Below are 27,753 nucleotides of genomic sequence, written 5' to 3'. Positions count from 1 at the left end.
AAATTATGAACACTTTAATGAAAGTTTTAAATTAAATAATGGATGGCATGATTGGTTCTTAAGGCTGAGGAGGATGTTAGGGAGCGTATTTGCCTTCAGAGAACAGTGCCATGGAGCAGAGCAGCCACAGTCTCTCAGAAAACCTCTGAGTGAGTACATGCAGGTGGGTGGCCTTCATGCTGCAAAAAGGGATTGTAGAATGCTCTGTGTCTGCCCCATCAGATCTGAGCTTGGTCTCTGGTCTCCTGTGTTCCAGGTCTGTAATCTCTTAATTTGTAAGTGCTGGGAGAGGATGGAGGTATGATTTACTACCCACCTACAAGCGGGCGCCAGTAGAGCGGTAGGAGTTTGAGCCATTCATTGCCCAACGTGGCTAGTTCAGCAAGGAGAAAAAGGTTCTGGGATTCTAGCTTTAAGCTCCAGACCTTTCTGCAGTTTTCAGGTTGACCAGGGGGATAAAGGAGGGACCTGCTGTTTTAAGGGTGGGTGGAGGGGCTTCAGGTTTCTGAGTTAGGGGTACTGGAAGAGCACCAGCGTCTGAGATCTCCAGACCACATTAACCAAAGACCCATGGCTTCTTTTTCTGCCGGGTAGGTGTGTCTACTCAGGAGACCACATCTGAGCTCAGCTTCACGTGGAGCCCACGGGTTTCAGGAAGGAAAGGAGCTCCATGAACCAGCTGAGCATAACTGTGGGGATATATGCATTTTTCCAGCAGAGAGGGCCCACTGCTTTCATTAATTCTTGGGGGAATCTGTGATCCAAAAAAGGGTTAAAAACCACCATCCTAGATCTTTAGTTTGTTTGTTGAGCAGATAAGCAGGGATGGGAAACTGAGTGTTTGGTTAAAGAGTACCCACATTAAGCTAACTTGGCTTGCTGTATTATTTTCTCCCCACCAGACAGCGCTATGGTGTAAATCTGCTGAGATGACAATTGTGTGAAAGAGCCTTGGTTATGTAAGGTGTTATTCCTGCCTAAAGAAATGGAAATAATTATCGTGAATTCCACAGCTGTTACCGAAGAAACAGACTTTCTATCTTTTTTTAAAAAATTAATTAATTAATTTTTGGCTGTGTTTGGTCTTCCTTGCTGCGCGTGGGCTTTCTCTAGTTGCCGTGAGCGGGGGCTACTCTTTGTTGCGATGTGCGGGCTTCTCATTGCAGTGGCTTCCCTTGTTGAGGAGCACGGGCTCTAGGCACGCGGGCTTCAGTAGATATGGCACACAGGTTTAGTTGCTCCACGGCATGTGGGATCTTCCCGGAGCGGAGCTTGAACCTGTGTCCCCTGCATTGGCAGGCGGATTCTTAACCACTGCACCACCAGGGAAGTCCCAGAAACAGACTTTCTTCTAAACTGCTTTTTCTTTTCTGATTCCTTTCTAGTCATCAGAACCTTCTCTTGGTCCTTAAGGTTGGACCATCTTTTCATATTTCGTAGAGTTTTAGCGACTTGTTAGGATTTTCTATCTTATGACTCACTGGATTTTAATTGCATTTGAGTAACAATTCTCAAGATGAATGGTGACCCTTTCGAGAAGGACGTTCCTTAGGTTACAGTGCCTCACCCCAGCCTACAGTGCTAGATAGAGAGGTGGGATACGCAATGGGAGCTGGGCACGACAGGTCATTGACTTGCTGAAAGTAACTCAATGTTACTCTACACAGTGGGAACATCAGTTTCAGAATGGGTGGGTTCAGACTTGCATTTCCAGTCCTCTTCTCCTACCTGAGGAGATGTGGAGGGGCAGCCTGAGGTCATGCTTAAGTGTCTCTAGGTCATGTTTGAGGCTGAATTACTACTAGGAAGACCTGGAAGTCAGCTGGCTCTGGAGAATGTGTCATTTGAGCAGAGCCATTGCTCTTCCTGCCCTGGCCGGTCAGACAAGTCTGCTCTTACAGCAACCATAGGCCACTTTCTAGAGTGTTGCCAGCATGAAACTTCTAAGCAAATAAAGAAATAGGCTACACTTGTAGATGTGATTTCAATGCATGCTACTCAAGGTCGCATAATACATTTACATTTTGCCCCTCAAATTAAAAAAACAAACCCCAAAATCTTGTGAGGGGCTCCCTCTGATACCATCCCTAGCAGCCAATCCCTGCTTTGATGAGCTCTCCTGTCCTCTAGTGGCCGATACAATATACAATATAAAATATTTCCGGGCTATGAAAAGGCAGCCCCTGTTAAAACCTCTGGGCAAATACTATCATAAGTAGATGCTATGATAAGTAACTCAGAACTGACATACAGGTCTCAACCTAGAAGACATCTCTGCCCTTGATCTTATTTTTTCTCTACATGTGTGGGTCCCTTCTGCATCCTTATACATACATTTCACACCTTTTTTCATAGATGTGTTTCTAGAAGTAGAACCTTGGATGAAAAGGGCACTTCTCATAGGCTTTGGAGGACGTAAATGGCCAATTTGTTCTTCAGTGAGATGGAGATATTTTCAGCAGCAATGTACAAGAATGCCATTTCTCCAAGCTGTGCCAGCTGTGGGTATTTGCAAAGTGATAGTGAATAATAGTATCTCATTTTAAGTTCAGCTCTTTTACTAATGTAAGGATGAACTTTTTTTTCCAAACGTACATAGGCTATTTGGGTGTGTGTGTTTAATGAATTACCTAATAATGTCTTTTGCCCATTTTTTTCTCTTGGGTATTTATTTTCATCTTACAAATGTTAAAAAACTCATACTTTGTCATGATTATTAACTCTTTTTCTTATCGTGTATGTTATAAATTTCCTCCCAGTTTAGAGTTTGCTATGGAAGTTTTAAATGTATATGTATTTAATCTATGCACCTTTCTTTTATTTTGCCTGTATTTGATATCTTTCTTAGAAATAACTTCCCCACTCTGACATTATGTAAACATTCGCTTATCATTTTTCAGGTATATCTTTTAATTTTTACATTCAAATTTATAATTCATTTGGAATTTATGTTGGGATAAGAGAGATTTCATTTTATTTTCATGCCAAATGATTAATTAGTTGTTCCAGCAATCTTTTTTGAATGATCTATCCTTTCTTCACTGAGATAAGATGCCACTGTTATCACATAAAATTTTATTCTATCTACATTTGCTATTCTATTGATTTATCTGTCAGGGTGTGTGTCAGTAACATTAAACTACATTTTATAAATTATACTCCATTGCTCTGTAACCTTGAGCAAGTTATTTGATATTTCTCGTACTCAATTTCTTTATGGGTAAAGTTATTTCTATTTTATTTGTAATTATGGCTTCTCTTTCATTTCTTATACTGTTTACCTGTATTAAGATTTTTTTCTTGAACTTTATCTACATTATTAGTTTTTCCATGAAGCCATAATTCTGATAATCTTCTTTATTTCATTCATTTCTGCTTTTATTTTATGATTTCTTTCCTTATCATTTTGAGGTGTTTGCCTTTTCCCCCCTTATTCCTTGAATTGAAAGCTTAGGTCATTAATTTTGGAATCTTTGTTTTTTAACACTATAACCTGTTACTTGTAAGATAGATATTTTTCACAGTTTGTGTCTCTGAAATTGGATTGGTCTTACCAGTGCTGTGGGCCCAGTAGCCCATGTGAAGTAACTGTCATAAACTTTGCTGGATGAGCACTGAATAATGGAGGCGTGAGGTCAATTTAGGTGGAAAATGTGACCTTTAGGGGGTTGAGTTGAAAAGTGATTCAGTAATCAGACTTTTGAATGTAAGGTTTAAGAATGCCTTCACCAATTTATTTATTTATTTATTTTGTGGTACGCGGGCCTCTCACTGCCGTGGCCTCTCCCGCCGCGGAGCACAGGCTCCGGACGCGCAGGCTCAGCGGCCATGGCTCACGGGCCCAGCCGCTCCGCGGCATGTGGGATCTTCCCGGACCGGGGCACGAACCCGTGACCCCTGCATCGGCAGGTGGACTCTCAACCACTGCGCCACCAGGGAAGCCCCTTAACCAATTGATTTTGCTTATATTTTCCTTCTTTAAATATGCACACGAGTGATATGTGATTAAAATCTATATCTAAGTAAGTCTGAAATGGTGCTTCAATACGTATTAAGTAAAAGTCCTAAGTGATAAAGCATGTGTCATAATTTAATTGGCAGCCTCTGTTCTTTGTGGTACATAGAATAGTAATATTATTACAGTGTCTTACATTCAGTAAAATACAGTTGATGCATTTAAGGTTCTAGGTTCTAATTACTGCTTTAGTTGAATCCCACAGTTTTGATATATTGTACATATGTCATTGATCATTAAGTACCTCATGAGTTCCGTTATGTTTTCTTCTATCATATGAAATATTTAGAGGTGTGGTTTGAGTTTCCAAGCTTATGGATGTTTTTTGGCTGTCTTTTTATTATGGATTTCTAATAGTATTGCATTGTGGTCAGAGAGTGTGGTCTGTGTTGTATTCGTTGACACCACATTTGTGGTTCCGTGTCCGGGGCTGCTGCGGACCTGTGCTCTCTCTTCACAGCTTTGCCCTCCACTGGGCTCCCCTGCATCCCAGCTACTCACCCCTCAAGCAACCAGTTGGCCCTCATGTACCGAGGGCTGCTCTAGGCTCTGTGCCATGTTCCAGAGCAGCTCTTCCCACACTTGGCTGACTCTGAGAATCACCTGAGGTGCTTCTTTTTATTTTTTTAAATATTTATTTATTTATTTGGTTGCACCGGGTCTTGGTTGGGCCACGCAGGCTCCTTAGTTGTGGCATGTGAACTCTTAGTTGCGGGACGCATGCGGGATCTAGTTCCCTGACCAGGGATTGAACCTGGACCCCCTGCATTGGGAGCACAGAGTCTTATCCACTGTGCCACCAGTGAAGTCCCCTGAGGTGCTTCTTAAACATACTGATTCTCGGGTTGTCCCCTGTAGGTCTGTGTCAGAGCCCTGGAATCTGCATGCTGAACAAGTGCCTCAAGGTGATTTTCATGACTGGACACATATAGGGAGTCAGGAAGAGGGACAGGATAGAATGCAGGGCAGTGATGGAACTGGGCTTGAAGAGGAGGAAGTTCACTGCCAAGCATGAGCCTAAGAGGTAGAGGGAGACTTATTAAAAATGTGGGTTCCCAGTCTTCACCACACGAGATTCCAGTTTGATGGGTCTGTAATGGGATTTGGGAATCTGTATTTTTAAATTACTTATTATATTTTTTGTTATTTTGTTTTTGTTTTTATCTTCCTTGCCCCACCCACGTCTTTTTTTTTTGTTAACTCTGTATGCAACAGTCCTTACCCTGAGAAACCCCAGGATGGGGGTATTGTGAGGGGAGGAAGTAGCTCAGCTGGCCTTTAAACTTTGTAGAGCCACAGGCAAAGTCCTCTTAAGAGTACAGGGTTTGGTGGTAGGGTTGGGACTTGACAAAGGTGGAAAAAATATGATTCGCTTGATAGATGAATTTGAGAGGGCGTTGATAGGAAACGAATAAAGAATTGGCTAAGGGTCAATTCCTCTGACAGATGGTGGGAATTTGCCCAGGTGCCTGGCATATGCCACATACATGTGAATCATGATACTGTGTAGGTGGAACAGCAGTCAGTCTAAAAATGTACTCCAGAGTCAGAGAAGTCCGACTCTTGTTTCTTAAAATTCTCCTATAACCGAGAGCTTACATTTTATCTGTGGAGCATCTGTGCTCTCTGAAGGTGTGCATAAAGAAGTGCAATATCCAGTCATCTGATTTTTTTTTCAGTGACTGGACAACGCACACACCTATATAAAATGATGAGAGAACAGATTGACTTTCGCATAGGAGTCATTGTACAGCAGAGTGAAGACGGTGGGTGTGCTTCTCTATCTGACTGTCCTTGGGTTTCAGGACTTGTAATCGTGGGTGGTTGGGGAGTTATAATGCTTTGCCATTTATTCACTCAAACATTTATTGAGTATCTATTTGTGCCAAGCACTGCTCTGAGTGCTACTAAGATGAATAAGATACAGTCTGGTGGGGGAAGATGTGATATAAAAGAATGATGACACTGCGGTGGGAGGGGAACCCGTAGAAGTTCTGAAGACAGTTCTTTGGATTGTGATCACCAGCTATACTCGCTAGTCTTTCTATGAATAAATCCTTTGGGGAATTTTCTTGAGATGCTCAATACAATGTACAGTGATATATAGCTCAATTCAGACCTTCTTTCGTCCACTTAGTTTAGTTAGAGTAGGTGAACTATGTGGCCGGGGGGCAAGCAATCTAACACAGAAGTTAGCCTTTTTAGACTTTAGTGTTATAGGAGCTGTGATCCAACCTGGGCCAACATGTTTATTTTCTATGTGGTCTTGGTTGCTCAACATTCTGAGCCTCAGTTTTCTCATCTGTGAAATGGAAGGATAAGTAATACTTCTGTCTGTGCGTTGTTATGAGAATTAAATGAGATAATGTGTGAAGATGTTAACACAATCTCAAGTATACAGTAAATGCTCAAACTTTTTTTTTTTTGGCTACGCCATGCAGCCTGTGGGATCTTAGTTCCCTGACCAGGGATTGACCCTGGGCCATGGTGGTAAAAGTGTGAGTCCTAACCACTGGACTGTCAGGGAACTCCCACAAATGTTATTTTTTAAAAAGAAATTATTTATCATCTAGGAAACAAGATAAAGTGGGAGGTATTTTCATGAATGTAATCAAATGGTGATATCTATGTGTTGCAGGTACTAAACTCAATTATTTTCTGGAACCTAAGGGATGCTTTGCCAACATAATGTCCTCTGGCAGAAGTGTCAGCCCCTCATCTTCTATTGAAACAGGCCTAAGCGTCAGTGAGCCTTTCAGCCCCGGCAGAGGGTCTGTTCACCCAGAGTAAGTAAGGGTCCAGGGAAGAGCTGTAAACGCTGGGGTCAATTCTGACCAGGAGGCCAACAGTCTGAGGGGTAGTGTGACATATTTGGCAAGAGCATGGATTCTGGAGCCAGACTGGGTTCAAATCTTACTCTGTCACTTGGCATCTGAGTGAATTTGGGCAAATTACTTCACCTCCCTGGTGAAGCTTTCTTATCTGCAAAATGGGGGTAATACTTCACAGTTGTGAAGATTAAATGAGGTAATACATACACTGTAAAGAGATTAGAAGACTCCCTGGCATACAATACAGGCTGTGCAAGTACTGGCTATTATGAAGGTGAAATTAAACTACATATTTTTTGGGAATACATACATACACAGGTGGTAAATCTTAAAGAAAATCAAAGAAATGATTACCATAACAGTCAGAGTCAGGACAGTGGTTACCTCTCTGGGAAAGGAACACACAGATGGTTTTTGGGGAGTGGGAGGAAAGGGCTGGCCATGCTTTATTTCTTCTCGTGGATGTTGGCCTTAAAATTATTTGTAAAACTGTATTTAGAAAAAAAGTATTCTGTACTTTGTTTATATTTCTTTTATGGTCAAATGTTTTGAAAACCTTTTTCTAACAATTTTTGTTATAAAGAAAGTAATTTAAGTTTGTTGTAGAAATTTTGAAAATATGAAAAACAGTATTAAAAATAACAGTCACAATAATCTTATCTCTTAGGGAATCAATGTTAACATTTTATTTTTTTATATGCATGAGAAAAAATTGATTTCTTTCTTATGCATAGAAATATGTATTTATTTTTCACAATTAATATCATATTATACTACTTTTTTGCAAAACCTGCTTTCTCCAACTCTGCATTTACTCACTCTTCCACAATCATCTGTTTATCTGTCCATGTCCTCTTCCCCTTGAGCCTAAGCTCCCGAGAGCAGGGACTGTTTGGATCCCCAGTGTCTAGAGCAATGCCTGCCACAAAATGTACTAAGCTAAATGTTTGTTGAGTAAAACAAAGTAGGTGGATATTTCTAAAGTTCTTTCGGAAAGTTTCCTTTATCCTTGCAATCTTTTCTACACAGTTTGTTTGGCAAACACAAATACATAAAAAATATTTAGAAGAGACATATTTCACCCCAGTGTCAAAATTATCATACGCTTTGAACTGGGAGGGGGACTCTGAGTTGTTGCATTTTTGCTCTATCTGCACACTTCAAAAGTTCAAAGTTATTAGTGTAGATATGTTTATTAAAAACTAGAGATCGAGGACTTCCCTGGTGGCGCAGTAGTTAAGAACCCGCCTGCATGGACTTATATATACTACCAAATGTAAAATAGATAGCTAGTGGAAAGCAGCCCCGCATAGCACAGGGAGATCAGCTCGGGGCTTTGTGACCACCTAGAGGGGTGGGATAGGGAGGGTGGGAGGGAGACGCAAGAGGGAAGAGATATGGGGATATATGTATATGTATAACTGATTCACTTTGTTATAAAGCAGAAACTAACACACCATTGTAAAGTAATTATACTCCAATAAAGATGTTAAAAAAAAAAAAAGAATCCGCCTGCCAATGCAGGAGACACGGGTTCGAGTCCTGGTTCGGGAAGATCCCACATGCCGCGGAGCAGCTAAGCCCGTGTGCCACAACTACTGAGCCTGCGCTCTAGAGCCGGCAAGCTGCAACTACTGAGCCCACGCGCCACAACTACTGAAGCCGGTGTGCCTAGAGCCCGTGCTTCGCAACAAGAGAAGCTACCGCAATGAGAAGCCCGCGCACCGCAACGAAGAGTAGCCCCCGCTCGCCGCAACTAGAGAAAGCCCGTGTGCAGCAACGATGACCCAACGCAGCCAAAAATAAATTAAAAATAATAATGTGAATAATAAAATAGATTAAAAAAAAACAAAGTAGAGATCGAGCTATACAAGACTTGTGAGTTATGGAACTCGGGTTCTTTATGACTTTTAGGCAACATAGTCTAGACTTAACCTGGAGATCCAGCTCTGCCTCTGTCTGGGGTGTGTTTTATCGTTAGCTGCCTTGAGGGCCCATTTCCCTTGCAAATGGAAATGATTCTATTGGCCCCACCTATATCACAGGATGTTTGTAGGGAGCAAACAAGACTATCAGTATGAAGTTGGTTTGAAACGATTCAAATATCAGGGTGATGTAATATTATGAAAAAAGATCCTATGACTTGATAACAGTTAACTACATCTGAAAGCATTGTCCAAGGCCATCTATCAAATGCAAGGCCACTTAGACCAGAAGTGATTGCTTTTTCTGTTGACACTCACAATAGTTTGCTGTAGGCCTTTTTAACTGCCAAGAAGTTAGGCACTAAACATAATGCTCTGTTATTACAGCCATTTCAGTCTAGGTTTGTTTTTGATTATTTCTGCCTCTTCTCTTTATACTGACTGATTTTTTTCTTTCCAGTCAATGGTTTAATTGAAAACGTATCTTTTTCGGTAACAGTTTTATTTGAAGCATAATTCACATACCATATAATTTACCGGTTTAAAGTGTACAAGTCAGTGGTTTTTAGTGTATTCACAGAGTTGTGCAATCATTACCGCAGTCAATTTTAGAACATTTTTGTCAGCCCCCAAAAGCATCCTGTACCCTTTAGCAGGCACCCCCATGTCCCCTATCCCCCCAGCCCTGGAAACCACTAACCTCTATTTTATCTCTATGGATGTACCTGTTCCGGGTGTTTCATATAAATGGAATCACCGGTATCTGGTCTTTGGTGTCTGGCTTCTTTTATTCAGCCTAATGTTTTCAAGGTTCATTCATGTTGTAACATGTATCAGTATATCACGCATTTTTAATTTTTATTTAATTTATTTATTTATGTTTTAATTTTTATTTTTATATTTATTTATTTGGCCACACCGCATGGCTTGTGGGATCTTAGTTCCCTGACCAGAGATCGAACCCAGGCCCTCGGCAGTGAGAGCACAGAGTCCAAACCACTGGACTGCCACGGAATTCGCATCATTCATTTTTTTTAAAAATTGTGGTAAAAATTATGTAACAGGACGTTTGCCACTTTATCCACTTTAAGTGTACAATTCAGTGGCATTATGTTATACTCACACTGTTGTGCAACTATCACTACTAACTATTTTCAAAACATTTTCATCACCCCAAACAGAAAACTCTGTGCCCATTAAGCAATGATTCTCCATTCTCCCCTCTCCCCATTTCCTGGTACTCTACTCTAATCTAATCTACTTTCTGTCTCTATGAATTTACCTATTCTAGATATTTCATATAAGTGGAATAATACAATATTTGTCCTTTTGTGTTTGGCTTATTTCACTTAGCATAATGTTTTCAAGATTCTTCCATGTCGTAGAATATATCAGAACTTCATTCCTTTTTATGTCTGAATAATATCCCATTGCATGTATATGCTACATTTTATTTATCCATTCATCTATCAATGGACATTTGGGTTATTTCCACCTTTTGGCTATTATGAGTAATGGTGCAATGGTGCAATGGAGATATAAGTATCTGTTTGAGGGTCTGTTTTCAGTTCTTTTGGGTATATGCCAGGGGTGGAATTGCTGGGTTATATGATAATTTTTTAAAAATATTTATTTATTTGGCTGCATTGGGTCTTAGTTGCAGCATGTGGGATCTTTGTTGCAGCATGCAGGATCTTTTTTTTCGTTGCAGCGCATGGGCTCTTTGTTGCGGCGCATGCGCTTCTCTAGTTGCGTCATGTGGGCTTAGTTGCCCCACAGCATGTGGGATCTTAGTTCCCTCATCAGGGATCGAACCCACGTCGTCTGCGTTGGAAGGTGGATTTTTAACCACTGGACCACCAGGGAAGTTCCCCAATAATTCTATATTTAACTTTTGGACACTAAACTGTTTAAGCATGCACCTTTTGAATATATTTCAGTCCCCTCAAATTGTGAACATATAAATTATATGCTCATGGACTTTTATCGAGGAGTAGTCTAAGTTCTCATACATGAGGGGAATTCTAGCGTAAGATCAGCTTCTAACTTCCAATTTAAGCACATTGAAGAATCTAATCCTTCTGCTTCCTTTCCAGCCCTGCTGCAGATTCGGATCTGAAATCCTCCTCCTCACATTCTGATCACTCCTCTGAAACCTCACTGCCTGAAGCCCGAAAGGATAAATATCGCCAGGAATTCAGCCTGCTTAAGTTGCAGACAAGTGAGTAAGTCATAGGTCCTCCTCCACTCCCAGGGTCTTTGCAGAAGGCTGCCATACTGTTGGGTGCCATTCACTGAAGGCCCATTAGGTGCCAGGCATTCAACACACTTCACCTCTGATTCTCACAACAACTCTGCTGGGCAACTATTTTTATGTGTTTTGCAAAAATAAAATGCTTTTATGTAAAAACTATAAATGTACTGTAGCAAAATACTAAAACAATTAATAAGTATGTAGAGTATAAAAACCCATACCCCAATATTCTCCAATAATCTTCCCATTCTGCCCCATAGCTGTGAAGAGTTTGATATATATTCTTTGAGAATTTTGAAATGTATATATGTATGTATACGTTTATATATATGTATGTTTGTATATATATATATTTATTGCTTGTAATATACCACCATATTTTCACTAGTAGAAAATAATACACAAATTATTTTCACTAGTAGAAAATAGTATGCAAATTATTTTCACTCAAAGTAAATAGATCATGGACCTCTTTCTTTGTCAATACGTATAGACCGGGGCTTCCCTGGTGGCGCAGTGGTTGAGAGTCTGCCTGCAGATGCAGGGGACACGGGTTCGTGCCCTGGTCCAGGAAGATCCCACAGGCCGCGGAGTGGCTAGGCCCATGAGCCATGGCTGCTGGGCCTGTGCATCCGGAGGCTGTGCTCCGCAACGGGAGAGGCCACAACAGTGAGAGGCCCGCGTACTGCAAAAAAACCCACAAAAAACAAAAAACATGTAGACCTATGTGGCTAATACAGACCTACCCATTTTACACAGAAGGAAACTGGGGCTTGGAGAGATTCAGTCCCCCATATGAGTACACGAACCTAGGAAATGAAGGGATGGGATTAGAACCCAAACTTGCTTGCTTCCAAAGCCTGTGTTCCTTCTCGGCCACCAAAGAGCACAAGAGTTTCTTAAGCAACCCTAGAGCTGTCAGGAGATCTTTTATTGTTTAAAATCACTTTAGCCGTTTTACAGGAAAAGGGTCAAATGAGGAAACAGAGACACTGAGAGGTCCAGTAACTAGCCTAAGGTCTCACAGCAGCCTTTCTCCTTGGTCATAATCGTATGTACACATTTCCCTGTGTCACTGTAGTGTATGCATGTGCCACTCTTGCTGCCAACGCCATGTATCATCCGGTTAAGATGCCATGGGTGTTCCAGCCCTTCCCTGGTTGATGGGCATTCTGTTCTTCCTACACACTTATTAGAGAAAGGTTGGATTGTAGGTGGTTGTAAAACTGTCTCTGAGCTTCCTAACCCATACATCACTTCCAACCATAAAACTGGCTTTATTTTTGAAGGGGAGGGTAAAAAGGGAAAAAAAGAGAGCCCTCTTAGATAGCTTTCTTCCTACTTCCTTGCCTTTTGTGCCTAGTTCCACAGAGTCTGACACTGCCCTCGATGTAGAACCAGGGAATTATACACGTTACACACATTATAGCCAGATAGAATTATACACATTATAGCCAGATAGTGCCTGGGGGGCGGTTCACAGTGTTTAGTCATCCAGCTACATTGTGACGCTGGGAGCAGTGCTGATGGAAGGATTTCTGATGTCTTGCAGAAGATGGGCAGCGTCCTGAGTGGACATTTTACCCAAGGCTTAGCAGCAACATCCACACCTACCATGTTGGAAAGCAGTGTTTCTTCAACGGGGTCTTCCTCGGCAACAGGAGGTCTCTATCAGAGAGGACGATGGACAAGTGCTTTGGGAGGAAGAAATATGGTAATGTTTTCCTCCTGGACCTTAACTATGCAATGTTCAAAAATACTCCTGAGTCATGATTCTGCAGGCCCAGCATCACGTGGCTGGGGGCAGCCCTGCGGGGTCACCAGGTCACCCAAGTGCAGCCAGGAAGATAGGAAAGTGAAGGGGATGGTTGGCAGATTGCACTTTTTGGCATAGAACTCACAACATATGCTGATCTACATTTTTGTTTTTCTCTGGATTTCATAAAATGCTAATGTGACATTTAAGTCATCAGATAAGTTCTCTCAGATACTTATTAATAGAAACCTCCACTGAAGTCCGAGGAAAATAATTCAGGTTTTAATTAAATGCTGCCTGTCATATGCATTTAAATCGTACTTTAGATTTTCTTTTTTTTAAAAGTGCATTCTTTTTTAAAAATATTAATTAGTTAATTTATATTTCGGCTGCGTTGGGTCTTCGTTGTGGTATGCGGGCTTCTCATTGCAGTGGTATCTCTTGTTGCGGAGCATGAGCGCCGGGCACCAAGGCTTCAGTAGTTGCAGCACGTGGGCTCAGTAGTTGTGGCACGTGGGCTCAGTAGTTGTGGCACGTGTGCTCAGTAGTTGTGGCTCACAGGCTTTAGAGCTCAGGCTCAGTAGTTGTGGCACACGGGCTTCATTGCTCTGTGGCATGTGGGATCTTCCCGGACCAGGGCTGACTTCCCGCTCCTAATTGAGATGCAGCCATAGGGTGGAACAGGAAGGATTTATTTTTTAATTTTTATTTATTTATTTATTTTGGCCACACTGCGCAGCTTGTGGGATCTTAGTTCCCCAGCTAGGGATTGAACCCCGGGCCACAGCAGTGAAAGCACAGAGTCCTAACTACCGGACCGCCAGGGAATTCTCAGGAAGGATTTATTTAACTGGTTTATGTATGAAAACAACTGAGAAAAATCAAGAAGGGATTAAGTTTAGCTTTCTGTTGCTTAGGCATGCTCTTGGCTACAAGTAAGAGAAAAATCAAATTATCACAGACTTAAATCATAAGATGTTTATTATGTAATTAACAAGAAGCTTCGACAGCTAGGTGACCTATATAGTCTGGTTGCCCAGTGATGTCATCAAAGATGTAGGCTCGTTTTGTTTCTTTTTGTGTGTGTGTTACCATTCTTTGTAGTGTTGGATTTTCTTGTCTTGATGCTTGTCACCTTATGGTCACAAGATAACTGTCGCAGTTCCAAGAATCATTTTTATATTCAAGACATGAAAAAGAGGAAAATCTCTTGTTGCCTTCCCCTTTTAGAAGGAAGGAAAAGTTTTCCCATATGGTCCTTGGGAAACTTCCTTCCACTCGTGTCTCACTGGCCAGAACTGGGCCAACTGCAAGTACGTATCAAAAGTAAATGAGATTATCATGATGATCCAGATCCTAACCCTAACCCATCACTTCCCTCCTAACTCGAAAGTAAACATTGTCCTGAATTTTGTGTTTATTATTCCTTTTCCTCCCTCCCTCCCTCCCTCCCTCCCTTCCTTCCTTCCTTCCCTTTACTGTTTTTATTGTCTTGTCTTCCCAACTAGATAAGATTCCCTATTCTCTAACCTTGAATTTTCCAGATTAAAAAAAAAAAATTGGGGGCTTCCCTGGTGGCGCTGTGGTTGAGAGTCCACCTGCCGATGCAGGGGACACGGGTTCGTGCCCCGGTTCGGGAAGATCCCACATGCCGCGGAGTGGCTGGGCTCGTGAGCCATGGCTGCTGAGCCTGCGCGTACGGAGCCTATGCTCTGCAATAGGAGAGGCCACAACAGTGAGAGGCCCGCGTACCTAAAAAAAAAAAAAAAAAAAAAAAAATTGGGATGCGGGTGGTATTAGCCTAGTCCTAATTTCAAATAATAATAACAACTGCTACCATTTCTTTTTTTTTTTTTTTGGCCATGCCATGTGGCATGTGGGATATTAGTTACCTGACCAGGGATCGAACCTGAGCCCCCTGCAGTGGAAACGCAGTCTTAACTAACCACTGGACTGCCAGGAAAGTCCCCATTTCTTTTTTTTAAGCATTACGTGGGTATACTATTTTTATTTATTGACGTTTAAATTTCACCATTAAATATGGAACAGAAGTATGTGCTGGCCCTATGTTTAGATTTTTGAAATAAAGATAAATGGATAGATAGCTTTAAGGGTGCAACATACTAAACATTGCACAATATATATTAAACAACTTAGATTATACCTTTATACATTTAGTAGCACAAGTATAGGGATAAGCCATGCAGTTGAAGGAAAAACCTGTTCAGGACTGAACAGAGAGGTCCTTGGTTGCTGACAGAATCTCCCCTTGACTTCAGACTTGAGACAAACCAAGGAGTCTGTCAATATACAAAAACCACTGAATTCAGGACAAACAGTAGCCACTGGGTAGATGCTAAGGAATTGGCTCTTGCTAATTCGGATTGTGGGGACCAGTCTGAAGGGTTGGCTGGATGCTGGAAATGCTGCAGCCCAAGTCCAGGATCTGTAGATTAGAAGAGCAGTCTAGAGACAGAATGGTTAGTGCATTCTTCAAAAAGCTCTGGTTTTCCAAACAAGTTCCTAGGATACTTTCCCCAAACAGGGTGCTACCATTTCTTGAGTGCTGATTATGTATACAGATTATTCTCATTCAGTACTCATGATAGCTATGCAAAGTAGACATTTGAAATAAACAGTTTATAAATGAGGATTCTAAGGCTTAGGGAAGTTAAACTGCCCAAGGGCACAGAACTAGAAATTGCAGAACTGAATTTGGACTCAGGCGTGACTGATTTCACAGTTCAAGCCCTTCTCACCACTTCTTGTTGTCACCTGACCTTTACTTGTCAGTAACCTGGTTTGGGTTTCAAAAGATAGGGTCACTCCGCTCTCCTTGCTTTGAATCCTCAGCATTTCATCCTCAGGAAGCACTCAATGTACAGATGTGGTTGATGTTATTTCCCTGCACTTAAGAGCTAATAAAAAGTTTAGCTGAAGAGTCTTAGCTATTGAAAAGGGTTTTGAAAGAGTAAAAAATAGAAAATTAAAAAATCAAGTACTCCAGTAACTCAAGTACTTCCACCAATTGTGCAAATGGCTTTTCTGAGTTAGCTAGAGAAATTTGGGCAGGTAGGAAACAGCTTATTAAAAATCTTCCCCAGCTCTCCCTTTGGCTTGTATCTTGTGAATACAGGTGACTGGAGCAATATCAAAACAAGCATTTAAAAATTAAAAAGAGGGTCCTGTTCATTGGGTGTGTGAGCAAAGAAGGAGGTTGTGCTTCCAGCCATGCATCCTTGCTTCTGATCCCAAGGTGGTTAGTCTTGCAGTCCAGGATTATTCCCTTAGGAGATGCATCTGGTGTAAGAGGTGCAGGTTTAAACGACCATCCTGTACCAGGCTGACTCCATGTGGTTAGTTACTTATTCCTGGGGCGTTGGAAGCGGCTGGGTTGGGTGTCAGAGCATGGGCTGAGGAAGCAGTGTTTGCTCAGCATCAGTAGACTTTTTCGTGACTCCTCTTCACCAGGAAGGCCACCTCCTACTGCTACACTACCCTAGTCTTTGAGTCAGAAGGAGTAGCAGAGCCCTTATTAGTTGATTTCCTCCTGAGACCCAGTCGGAGAGGCAGAGCCCCAGTTAGAGCTGCTAATCCCGGAGGGATTCAGGGATTCAAAGTGCACTAATGTTCAGGAATGAAAAGATTTCAAGTCAGAGTTCATGTTAATCATTTCAGATACTTTTGATTCACCATTCATTTTAAACCAAAACATCCCATCCAAACCTAAGCTATTCTTCTTTCCCAGGGTGAGGTAATCATAACAACACCTTTTATTAATTAATTAATTTATTTTTGCTGTGTTGGGTCTTCGTTTCTGTGCGAGGGCTTTCTCTAGTTGTGGCAAGTGGGGGCCACTCTTCATCATGGTGCACGGGCCTCTCACTCTCATGGCCTCTCTTGTTGTGGAGCACAGGTTCCAGACGCGCAGGCTCAGTAGTTGTGGCTCACGGGCCTAGTTGCTCCGCGGCATGTGGGATCCTCCCAGACCAGGGCTTGAACCCGTGTCCCCTGCATTGGCAGGCAGATTCTCAACCACTGCGTCACCAGGGAAGCCCAACAACACCTTTTAAAAAACGTCTCAAACATAGGCTCGTACTTTATTTGTTTTTTTTAATCTGTTTTTTTACAATTTATTTTTAATTTTAATTTTATTTTATTTTAGGCTCACAATTTTCATCTCTTCAAGGTGAGACAATCACAAACAGAACATTAAGATACCTATATGTACCTCATAACAAAACACTAAATTATCCTGTTTCCATTGTCATGTCAATTCTTATGGCAAATCTGTGGATCATCTTCAGCCCTTTTTATGATTTTGTTTTCAAACTCCATTCACAGTTATTGATCCCAGGAATGGAATCCCAAAGGTAACTCCAGGAGATAATCCATATATGTGTCCAGAACAGAGTAAAGGCTTCCACAAAGCAGGATCAACTCTCCCGCCAGGGAATTTTTCAATGTAAGTGTATGTTAATACTAGGGTTATTTAGTTAACTTTAAAGGAATTGTATTTCTTTCTACTACATATAAATTATATTTTACAAGGGGTGAATCTCAACAAGACATATTTGGTGAGAATTTCTAAAAAAATCTGTACCTAGTTCCTTAGTGTATGCACATGTACATGTGTGTAATTGAAATCATACACAGGATCTTGACTACAAAAAGGTGGTTGTTAATTTTGTTCCTGTTATTATCAACAACTATGAAGACTTCAATTTTCATACTGAATCAGATTGTTGATTAGCGACTACTATTTGGATTGACTTGTACTTGCAACTAAGCATTGAGGAGAAATGGAGGGTCATTAAATTAAAAGAGAAAACAGTTGATATAGTACATTAAAAATATTTTAAAAAAATCAATCATGATCCAAAGAAAACAAAACCACTAATTTGAAAAGATACGTGCACCCCAATGTTCATAGCAGCATTATTTCCAATAGCCAAGATATGGAAGCAACCTAAGTGTCCATCAGCAGATGAATGGATAAAGAAGATGTGGTATATGTACACAATGGAATATTACTCGGCGGTAAAAAAGAACGAAATTTTTGCCATTTGCAACAACATGGATGAACTTGGAGGGTATTATGCTTAGTGAAATAAGTCAGACAGAGAAAGACAAATACTGTATGATATCACTTATATGTGGAATCTAAAAAGTAAAACAAACTAGTAAATATAACAAAACAGAAACAGACTCACAGATATAGAGAAAAAACTAGTAGTTACTAGTGGGAGGGAGAGGGGCAAGACAGAGGTGGGGACTAAGAGGTACAAACTACTATGTATAAAATAAATAAGCAAAAAATAAATAAATAAGCAACAAGGACATATTGTACAGTACAGGGAATATAACTGACATTTAATAAGAACTATAAATGGAGTATAACCCTTAAAAATTGTGAATCACTATGTATACACCTTAAACATATTGTAAATCAACTATACCTCAATAAAAATTAATCATGTTTGTTTTAATGATGTTTACTAAAAATGGTAAAAAAATAATAAGAATTATGGCCCTTAACAGTTTTGAAGCCCATACGTAACAATTAAAACCAGAAAATAAGACATTTTATTGAACACAATGATGTATTGATCTCTTTGCCGTAGAAACCACACCAATCTTATGGTTGCCTTTTCTGTTTTTCAGAATGCCTTATGAAAAGAAATTTGATACATTTATTCCACTTGAGCCTCTTCCACAAATTCCCAAGTGAGTTCTCTCAGCATGTTTCATATTATCCTATCTTTATGAAAATATCAATTGTTTATTTTCTCCTATGGAGGAGCTCATAGACACCTAACACATAGGGACCTTTTGAATCCCAGCAGGTGGGTGAGGCAGTTTGAATGGAGGGTTTTTGGTTTCGAAGGTCAAGTGTCTGTGGAGTCTGGCAGCTGGGCTGCTCACATCTTCAACGGGTATGATTGACAAATACCAGATGCCATGTGTAGTCCTAGGTGTGCACTGTGAGGGGTTTGATGTGGAGCAAAAAGTCAGGGTCCCTGCTTTCCAAAACATAAGACTTTGTTAGAAAAGACAGGGCTTTCCCTGGTGGGGCAGTGGTTGAGAGTCCGCCTGCCCATGCAGGGGACACGGGTTCAAGCTCTGGTCCGGGAAGATCCCACATGCCACAGAGCAGCTAAGCCCATGTGCCACAACTACTGAGTCTGTGCTCTAGCCCGAGAACCACAACTACTGAAGTCCACGCACCTAGAGGCCGTGCTCTACAACAAGAGAAGCCACCGCAATGAGAAGCCCGCACACTGCGATGAAGAGTAGCCCCTTCTCACCGCAATTAGAGAAAGCCCGCACACAGCAATGAAGACCTAATGCAGCCAAAAATAAATAAATAAATAAATAAATTTATTTTTAAAAAAAAGAAGAAAAGAAAGGCATATGCTTAAATGAGTGCAGCCAGGGAGGACGGTTAGAGTTTGAAGAGGTAGAGAGCAAGCTATTGGAGTATTTCTGTATTTGAGGGAAGTATCACTCCTCTGATCTTATATGTTAGCTCAGCTCCATTCTGAACCTTATACATTTTGATATGCAGGTTATCCTTATTTTTTGAAGAATTCTGCAGTTCGCATTGGTACTTTCCTTTTGGTTAAAGAATTCCTTAATAGATAGATTTTGAATTTCCAGGTAAGAGAGCTTTTTGGTTTTTATTTTGTAATTCATTTTTACTTTTATCACCTTGTGATCAGAAAATATTGTTTTTATTATTTTTACTTTATGGAACTTATCAAAATTTTCCCTGTGATCTAATATACGTTCGATTTTGGGACTCTCTCCGCATGCATCTGAAAGTACATTCTATTTCATCAGGATTCGAAGTTAGATACATACCCAGAAGATTTATCTTATTGATTATTCTGTTTAGTCCCTATATTTTCTTACTCATTTTTGTCCACTCATTTTGTCCACTTGGACCAAGAGTTGTTGTGTTATAATGTCCCAATATTAGTGTGTTTCTATCTTTATTGTTTTTTTTAATAGATTTCTTTTTTTTAAAAAAAAAATAAATTTATTTATTTATTTTTGGCTGCGCTGGGTCTTCGCTGATGCATGCGGGCTTTCTCTAGTTGCAGAGAGCGGGGGCTAATCTTTGTTGCAGTGCGCAGGCTTCTTGTTGCGGAGCACGGGCTCTAGGCGTGCGGGCTTCAGTAGTTGTGGCTCACGGGCTCGAGAGCGCAGACTCACTAGTTGTGGTGCACCGGCTTAGCTGCTCCGCGGCATGTTGGATCTTCCCAGAATAGGGCTCGAACCTGTGTCCCTTGCATTGGCAAGCGGACTCCCAAACACTGTGCCACCAAGGAAGCCCTATCTTTATTGTTAATTGTAGCCATTAGCATTATAAAAATATCTTTCTTTTTCTCATTTAATGCATTTGTCCTATGTTATACCTAGCCAGATATTAAGATTACAACTCTTACTTTGTTTTGTTTGCATTTGACTAATATTTCTTTGCCCATTCTTAGACTTTCAAATCACTTTGTTTTAGGTCTTTCTCTCAGACAAAGAATTGGATTTTGCTTTGTGAGCCAATTTGAAAATTTCTTTTCTTTAAGAGGTGAATTAGGGCCATTTGCATTTATTGATTTGACAGATTTGATTTCAATTCTATCATAATAGTTTATGTTATATGTATTATGTGTATTATATTTACCCTGAGTCTTTCACTGTTTTCTTTGATTATTTCAACAAAAGTTAAAAAATTGTTTCTTCTGATGTTTAGGAATGCTTGTGTTCTTATCCTGCTGGTTCTTTATGCTAATATCTTTCTATATTGCTGTTCGTCCTGCTTTTCTTTCTGGCCACTGCCTCACGGCATGCAGGATCCTTAGTTCCCTGACCAGGGATTGAACCTGTGCCCCCTGCAGTAAAAGCACAGAGTCTCTTTTTTTTTTATACTTTATTATTATTATTTTTTTAATTTTAATTTTATTTATTTATTTTTGGCTGTGTTGAGTCTTCATTGCTGTGCATGGACTTTTCTCTAGTTGCGGTGAGCGGGGACTACTCCTCGTTGCAATGCACGGGCTTCTTATTGAGGTGGCCTCTCTTGTTGCGGATCATGGGCTCTAGGCGCTCAGGCTTCAGTAGTTGTGGCTCGCGGGCTCCAGAGTGCCGGCTCAGCAGTTGTGGCGCATGAGCTTGGATGCTCCATGGCATGTGGGATCCTCCCGGACCAGGGTTCAAACCCATGTCCCCTGAATTGGCAGGCGGATTCTTAACCACTGCGCACAGAGTCTTAATCACTAGACCGCCAGGGAAGTCTGTCGTCCTGCTTTTCTTACTTGGGCTTCTACTATTGGGTTGTCAGCTTTAAATGATAACCATTACTCCCACCTATTGCTATGTGTGGTAATACTCCAGCAGGTTTATCAGGGTATTTTCTCAATCATGATGCACTTCTCCCTAAAAACATGAAAATTTTAGCTGCCAAAAGGTGAAAACATTCTTCGTCTTCCTGCTCTGACTCATCCCAGGAACCTTACTTCCTGGTACCTCTCAGAACCCACACGCTGCAGCCCAGCATATGCCCTTTCAAATCTCAACAGACCTGGGAGGACGCTGGGTGTCTGTATTAGCTGAGGTCCCGGCAGAAAGCAGAGACACACTCAGGTGGGATTCTGAAGACAGTTTAATGAAAGGACTGTTTACCAGTGTGTGGGCAGGTTGAGGAAACTCACATGGGAGGGCGGAGCACCCAGGGGCTCCCACCAGTGGGAAACTCTTACTACTCCTAGATCTGAACAGCAGGAGGAGGGCCCATGGTTCATAGAGCAGCAGGAGATGGAGAAGGGCTGTCTGAAAGGACCTACGGCAGAGGAGAATACAGCGGCTCCAGAATTGGGGTACCTCAGGAGATAGGGTGGGAGCTCAATAAGACATACCCCAACCTTTGTCTTTCCACCTTCTGATCTCCTGTTGGTGCCTCCCATTAGCCAAGCCCAGCTCAAAGGTGGGGGCAGGGAGGAGTCAAGGTGATGCAGGCTACTGGGGTCAACTTCTTGGGTAGAGAGGGATACAAAAGAGATCTGGGTTTGGGGCGGGGGCAAATGGTGAAGACTAACACGGTGTTTGATTTTGATTTTTTGCAGCATGGGAGGCCTTCTTACTTTTGGAGGATGTAGTGCCTTGTCTGCTGAAGGTGTTTGTAAATTTTGCATCAGACAAACTCAACTCAGGGTATTGTTTTCTTCCCACAGCTTGCCTTTCTGGGTGAAGGAGAAGGCCAACAAGCTGAAGAATGAGATAAGAGAAGTTGAAGAGCTTGACAGTTGGCAGCCAGCGGTCCCCTTGCTACAGAGTTTGCTACCTGTTGGTGGGTCAAAGAACCTTCAAAAAGTAACATAGGGGGCTTCCCTGGTGGCGCAGTGGTTGAGAGTCCGCCTGCCGATGCAGGGGACACGGGTTTGTGCCCCAGTCCGGGGGGATCCCACATGCCACGGAGCGGCTGGGCCCATGAGCCGTGGCCGCTGGGCGTGTGCGTCCGGAGGCTGTGCTCCGCAACGGGAGAGGCCACAACAGCGAGAGGCCCATGTACCGCCAAAAAAAAAAAAAGTAGCATAAAAACTGGAGGCAAGCCCAGAAGAGCAGGCTTTTGAGAGGCTTCACAATGGAGACGAGAGAGGCAGAGAGCCTCTCCCAGAGTGGATGGTGACCTTTTCCCTGAGATGGCCCTTGGGCAGATGTCATGGCCATGTGTCACCGTGTGTGGTTGAGAACTGTTAGTCTTGTAATGGAGCACAGCCTTTAACTCCGTGCCTCTATCCACAGGTTCTTTGGACTTTCCAAGACAATCTTGAACAGGAACAGGTCCAGGAAGCAAGCACTGACTGTCCTCTGGAGAGCCTTTTCCTGTTAATTGCTTCTGTTGGTGCGACTGTTCTAAATCAAATGTTTGACTTGGATGCAGAATCACTGTGTTTTGCCTCTTTTAACTTTTTTGTTTTGGCGGCGCTGCACGGCTTGTGGGATCTTAGTTCCCCGACCAGGGATTGAACCCGGGCCCTCCGCAGTGAAAGTGCAGAGTCCTAACCACTGGACTGCCAGGGAATTCCCTTAAGTTTATATTTTGAAAACTGTCAAACTGATAGAAAAGTTGCGAGAATCATACAACAAACAGACACCTACATAGTCTTCACCTAGAGTCTACAATTAACATTTGTCTAGAGTTGTACACATTCTCTTTTTCTCATATTATTATTTTGCTCAATATTACTATCAATTTTGATAAATATATTTATTTATTTTTGGGTGCGTCGGGTCTTTGTTGCTGTGCATGGGCTTTCTCTAGTTGTGGCGAGCAGGGGCTACTCCTCGTTGCGGTGCGCGGGCTTCTCATTGCAGTGGCTTCTTTTGTTGCGGAGCATGGGCTCTAGGCGCGCGGGCTGCAGTAGTTGTGGCTCATGGGCTCTAGAGCGCAGGCTCAGTAGTTGTGGCGCACGGGCTTAGTTGCTCTGCGGCATGTGGGATCTTCCCAGACCAGGGCTCAAACCCGTGTCCCCTGCATTGGCAGGCGGATTCTTAACCACTGCGCCACCAGGGAAGTCCCTTCTCAATTATTTGAGAGTGAGTGGCAGACATCATAACCCTTTACTCCTACATACCTATATACTTCAGTAGGTATCTCCTAAGGTCAAGGGTAATCTTGTGGTTCACTGAGAACCTGATAGCTGTGCGGGGCTGACATCTGGGACATTTAGGAGTGCCCATCTGAGTGCAGGGCACCACTTGGTCCTGCCCAGCCCCTGATGAGACCAGGCCTGCTGCCTCCACGGGGTCTTTGGACTCATTCCCTCTCCCTTGACCAGCCTTGACCTTGGCTGGTTTGGCCACACATTGCCCCCTGCCTTGGCCCCTCTCACATCTTTATGCCCTGTGACTTTTCTTCCCGTCTGGGCCTGAAACGCACTGAACAGCCCCCATCCCTTGCAGTAAGGAGCTCTGACCCTGATTTAGCACATCTACTGGCCAAGTTCCCAGTGGACTCTGGGGAAGGACTGGGAGCCCATTTGAGATGCCTTCTGTCCTTCCAACACTGGGGAACTCCAGGAGGGGTTGTGGCCTGAGCCTCCCTGGGGGATGGGGCGGCCACTACTGACTTGAAGAGTCAACACTGAGGCTCCCAAACCTGGACTTTGTAAGAAATACATGCAAATTAATCATTTCTTGGTGCACATGGAGGGACCCTGCCTCATATCAAAAGAAGTCAAAAATCCCAATGGCTTGTTTTCCGAGGAAATGTGTATGTTTCTACCAAGTATGGAGAGGGTGTGAGGGCACCTTCCAGTGGTGATGGTGTGAGCATGGGAGTGATCATCTGGCTAGAAATGTGTTCTATTGGCTGAGCGCAGTGTGGGCTGGAGGAGAAACCAGGGTTCTCTAGGAAAGGGAGGACAAAAGGAATGCATGAGTCACAATTATACTAAAATTCACTTGCTGTTTATTTGAAATTCAAATTTAACTGGGATTTAACTGGGATTTTAATTTGCTCGATCTGGAAACTTACAGCAGAGGTGGACAAAGGAGATGGATTGGAGGGCTACCTAGGAGATAAAATTGGCAAGACTCTGGAATGACTTGGATGTGGGTGGGAGGAAGTTATGGGGGAAGGAAGAGTGGCAATAGGTGGATGGTGGTGCTGTTGCCAGGGCAACATACAGTGTCTAGCCCATGTGGTGGCTTCATACACCTAGAGAAAGATGCTTTCTTGGTGGACACAGTCCCGTGGACGCATTGCCTGGTGAGCAGTGTGCAAGCTAGATTTCAGCCCCCACTTTTCCCTTATGCAATGAACCCTTTGCACAGCCATACACGCCAGTCCTGTGCTATCCCTTGAAATAAGGAATGCTGGAGAAGTATAGGTTTTCTAGGGGGAGCTCTTTTTTTTTTTTTTTTTTTGGCAGCACTGCGAGGCTTGTGGAATCTTAGTTCCCCAACCAGGGATTGAACCCCGGGCCCTGGGCAGTGAAAGCGTGGAGTCCTAACCACTGGACAGCCAGGGAATTCCTGAGGGCTCAATGTAAATCCCAAGCCTGTGCCCTGTGGATGCAGGGTTAGTTGTAAACGACTTGATTGGAATATTGATCCTAAACTGAGAAATGAGCTCACAAACACTCTTGAATCTCTGGGGCCTGACAATAAGCATAGTCTCTTTGGGAACACTTCCCCACCCCAGGGCACAGGGGACTCCCCAGAAATAACAACCATGAAGATGAGTACCTGAGAAAAAAATTACAACTGGACTCACCACAAGGGAGTATCAGTAGGTGAGACTCAAGCCAATTTAGATGATAAACCATGGTTAGCATTACGGTATGAATTACCAGCATTTAGGGTGCATGGAATTCCATTTTGTAGTAACTGGACACCGGGATATTAGTTTTTCCTAACACTAGCTGAGGAGTTTCTAAATGGGAGAGGGCCTTATGGGTGGCAATCTGGTGGATGCGGGCAGGGCTGGAGGACCTGTCTTGAAATTGTACTTGCAAAGCAGCGCAATATTTCTACTTAAATTCCATATCCTTATTTGGGGAGATGATGAAGATGATGAGGGTGGCTAGCCCCAGCTCCTCTCCATCCCTTGGTGTTGTCACAGGCTTTTGACTCTAATGTTAGCCCTTTCTTGCACAGTTTCCTTTTATTTATTTATTTATTTGGCCATGTCAGGTCTTAGTTGCAGCACAAGGGCTTCTCTCTAGTTGTGGCACACGGGCTTCAGAGTGCGCGGGTTCAGTAGTTGCAGTGCGTGGGCTTAGTTGCCCCATGGCATATGGCATCTTAGTTCCCCGACTAGGGATCGAACCCGCATTCCCTGCATTGGAAGGCGGATTCTTAACCACTGGACCATCAGGGAAGTCCCCTGCACAGTTTCTTGATGGTAAAAAACTGGAGAAGATGGAAACTAGAATTTCGATTAGACATGCAGTCTGCGTGTTCAAGGGTGCCTTGGGGGACTTTTGACAGGGCTGCTCTGTCCTAATGGGCAGGTTGTAAAACGCATGCCCCTAAGGGGGTGCAATTTGTATCATAGGCATGGGAGATCTAATTTTCTTGTAGTAAGTGTCTTGTTCTCAAAACATCAGTATTTTGTGACAATTTTCCAGCAGGTGTCAATAAAGTGTCTTGAGGAAGGGGCACTTTTTCTATTTGGTGAAAAGGTGACATGGAGGGGGTGTAAAGGTGGTGCTGAGTGGGAAGGAGAAGCCATCATCGTGGGCTCTTGGAATGTTAGATCTGAAATGGCTCTTCAGAGAGGACCGGTTCAACTCTGGATGTGTTAGGAATCTGGCTTACAAATAACAGATACCCAATTCCAACTGACTGAAGCCAAAAGGGGAACTAATCATTGGAACTCAAGGACAGGAGGCTTCCCTGGTGGTACAGTGGTTAAGAATCCTCCTGCCAATGCAGGGGACACAGGTTCGAGCCCTGGTCCAGGAAGATCCCACATGCCACAGAGCAACTAAGCCCGTGCGCCACAACTACTGAGCCTGCGCTCTAGAGCCCATGCTCTGCAATGAGAGAAGCCACCGCAATGAGAAGCCTGCGCACCGCGATGAAGAGTAGCCCCTGCTCCCCGCAATGAGAGAAAGCCCATGCGCAGCAATGAAGACCCAACGCAGCCAAAAAAAAAAAAAAAGTAGCCCCCACTCTTAGCTAGAGAAAGCCTGTGCGCAGCAACGAAGACCCAATGCAGCCAAAAATAAATAAATAAATTTAAAAAATTAAGAAAACAGTAGATTGTAAAATAATATTAAAAAAACAACAACAACTCGCACCAAGGACAGAGGAACATATTGGATCCAGGGACAGTGGTGCAGCCAAGACCTACCTCTGTCTTTCTGTACTCTTCTCTCTGCTCCTCTCAATGCACCTGGGACCTTCTTTCTTCCCTTCTTAGTCTACGTTGTACAAAACATGGTGGCAGGCAACTCCTGGGCTTCACATGTTAGAGATTCATTGGCCAGCAGAGAGACTGGCTTCTTCTAGGTTTCAGTGTCAAAATTCCTGGGGAGGAGACTTAATTGGTTCAACTTTGATCAGATCAATCAAATGGCATGTGTGTGTGTGTGTGTGTGTGTGTGTGTGTGAGAGAGAGAGAGAGAGAGAGAGAGAGAGAGAGAGAGACAGAGAGACAGAGAGAGAGACACTTGTAACCACTGTAGCTGAGTGCATGTTGGGGGTGGGGTTGGCAGGAAGTAATGGTCACACATTCTACAGAGAAGCATTATCTCTGGACCTGCGTCCAGAGACAGAAAATATGGCTTGTCACCAGAACACACACATCTGTGTGTTCTTCATAATCTAACACTGTCCTCTCAACAAACTAGTGATTTTATTGCTACAATTTCCCATTTCAAGGAAAAACAGTATATATATATATATATATATATATATATATATATATATATATATATATATATATATATAACCGGAAAGTTCTGTAGCTCTCTCAGAAGAGGCAAATGGAGAAATGAAGAACTATAAAGAGAAAGGCATTATTTAAATTCTTAGGATGTTTCCCGGTCCACTAAACATTTTCATGCCTTCCAGGGCTGGCTCCAAAGAGATGTTTTTGAATGGTGAAGGAGACCAAGTGAGTAATGGGGAGGTGGAATGGCAGTTCGGCAATCCCTACCTCACTGGGTTTTAGGTATCTTTCAACTAATTTGTCCCTCAAATGTATGAGGTATGAATTGTTAACTCCACTTTTCAGATGAGGATGCTGAGATTCAGCAAGGTTATTACCCAAGCTGATGAGAGAGCCAAGATTTCAACCCAGACCGAGTCTGTCTAATACCAGTACCTATCGATGGTAACTCTCTACTATTAATCCACACAGACTGAATAGCAATGAATGAAAAACTCTGACATGACATTTCTGTGGATTTCTGGGACAACCACTGATCACTTGGGGTTGCGCTTCTTTGTAGTAACAGTTG

At 42.5% G+C, this 27,753-nt stretch overlaps 1 protein-coding gene across 2 annotated transcripts; it reads left to right on the top strand.

Annotated features, from left to right (window-relative positions):
- Positions 1 to 220: 220 nt before the first annotated feature.
- SPATS1 (spermatogenesis associated serine rich 1) lies at positions 221 to 23,005 on the top strand. 2 transcript variants are annotated; one of them, XM_060021733.1, is made up of 8 exons: positions 221 to 256; positions 6,654 to 6,801; positions 10,868 to 10,992; positions 12,578 to 12,739; positions 17,126 to 17,246; positions 18,446 to 18,508; positions 22,012 to 22,127; positions 22,583 to 23,005. In XM_060021733.1, exons 2-8 carry the CDS (start codon positions 6,704 to 6,706, stop codon positions 22,609 to 22,611), a joined length of 714 nt encoding a protein of 237 aa, XP_059877716.1. In that variant the 5' UTR covers positions 221 to 256; positions 6,654 to 6,703; the 3' UTR covers positions 22,612 to 23,005. The 2 variants fall into 2 exon arrangements, with proteins under 2 accessions (XP_059877716.1, XP_059877715.1); XM_060021732.1 differs by lacking the exon at positions 221 to 256 and adding an exon at positions 5,712 to 5,781.
- The last annotated feature ends 4,748 nt before the right edge of the window (positions 23,006 to 27,753 follow it).

Source organism: Delphinus delphis, chromosome 10, assembly GCF_949987515.2.
Source record: "Delphinus delphis chromosome 10, mDelDel1.2, whole genome shotgun sequence".
In the NCBI taxonomy this organism is placed as follows: domain Eukaryota; kingdom Metazoa; phylum Chordata; class Mammalia; order Artiodactyla; family Delphinidae; genus Delphinus; species Delphinus delphis.
The sequence above is the reverse complement of the archived record's forward strand: the minus strand, read 5'-3'. Positions and strand labels throughout refer to the sequence as shown.

Bases quoted from the DNA above. Each gene is read 5' to 3' on its own strand.
- SPATS1 (XM_060021732.1), top strand. From the start codon at position 5,724: ATGATGAGAGAACAGATTGACTTTCGCATAGGAGTCATTGTACAGCAG. The intron at 6,802-10,867 runs GTAAGTAAGGGT...CTTCCTTTCCAG, and splicing joins AGAGGGTCTGTTCACCCAGA to CCCTGCTGCAGATTCGGATC. The intron at 18,509-22,011 runs GTGAGTTCTCTC...TTCTTCCCACAG, and splicing joins CCTCTTCCACAAATTCCCAA to CTTGCCTTTCTGGGTGAAGG.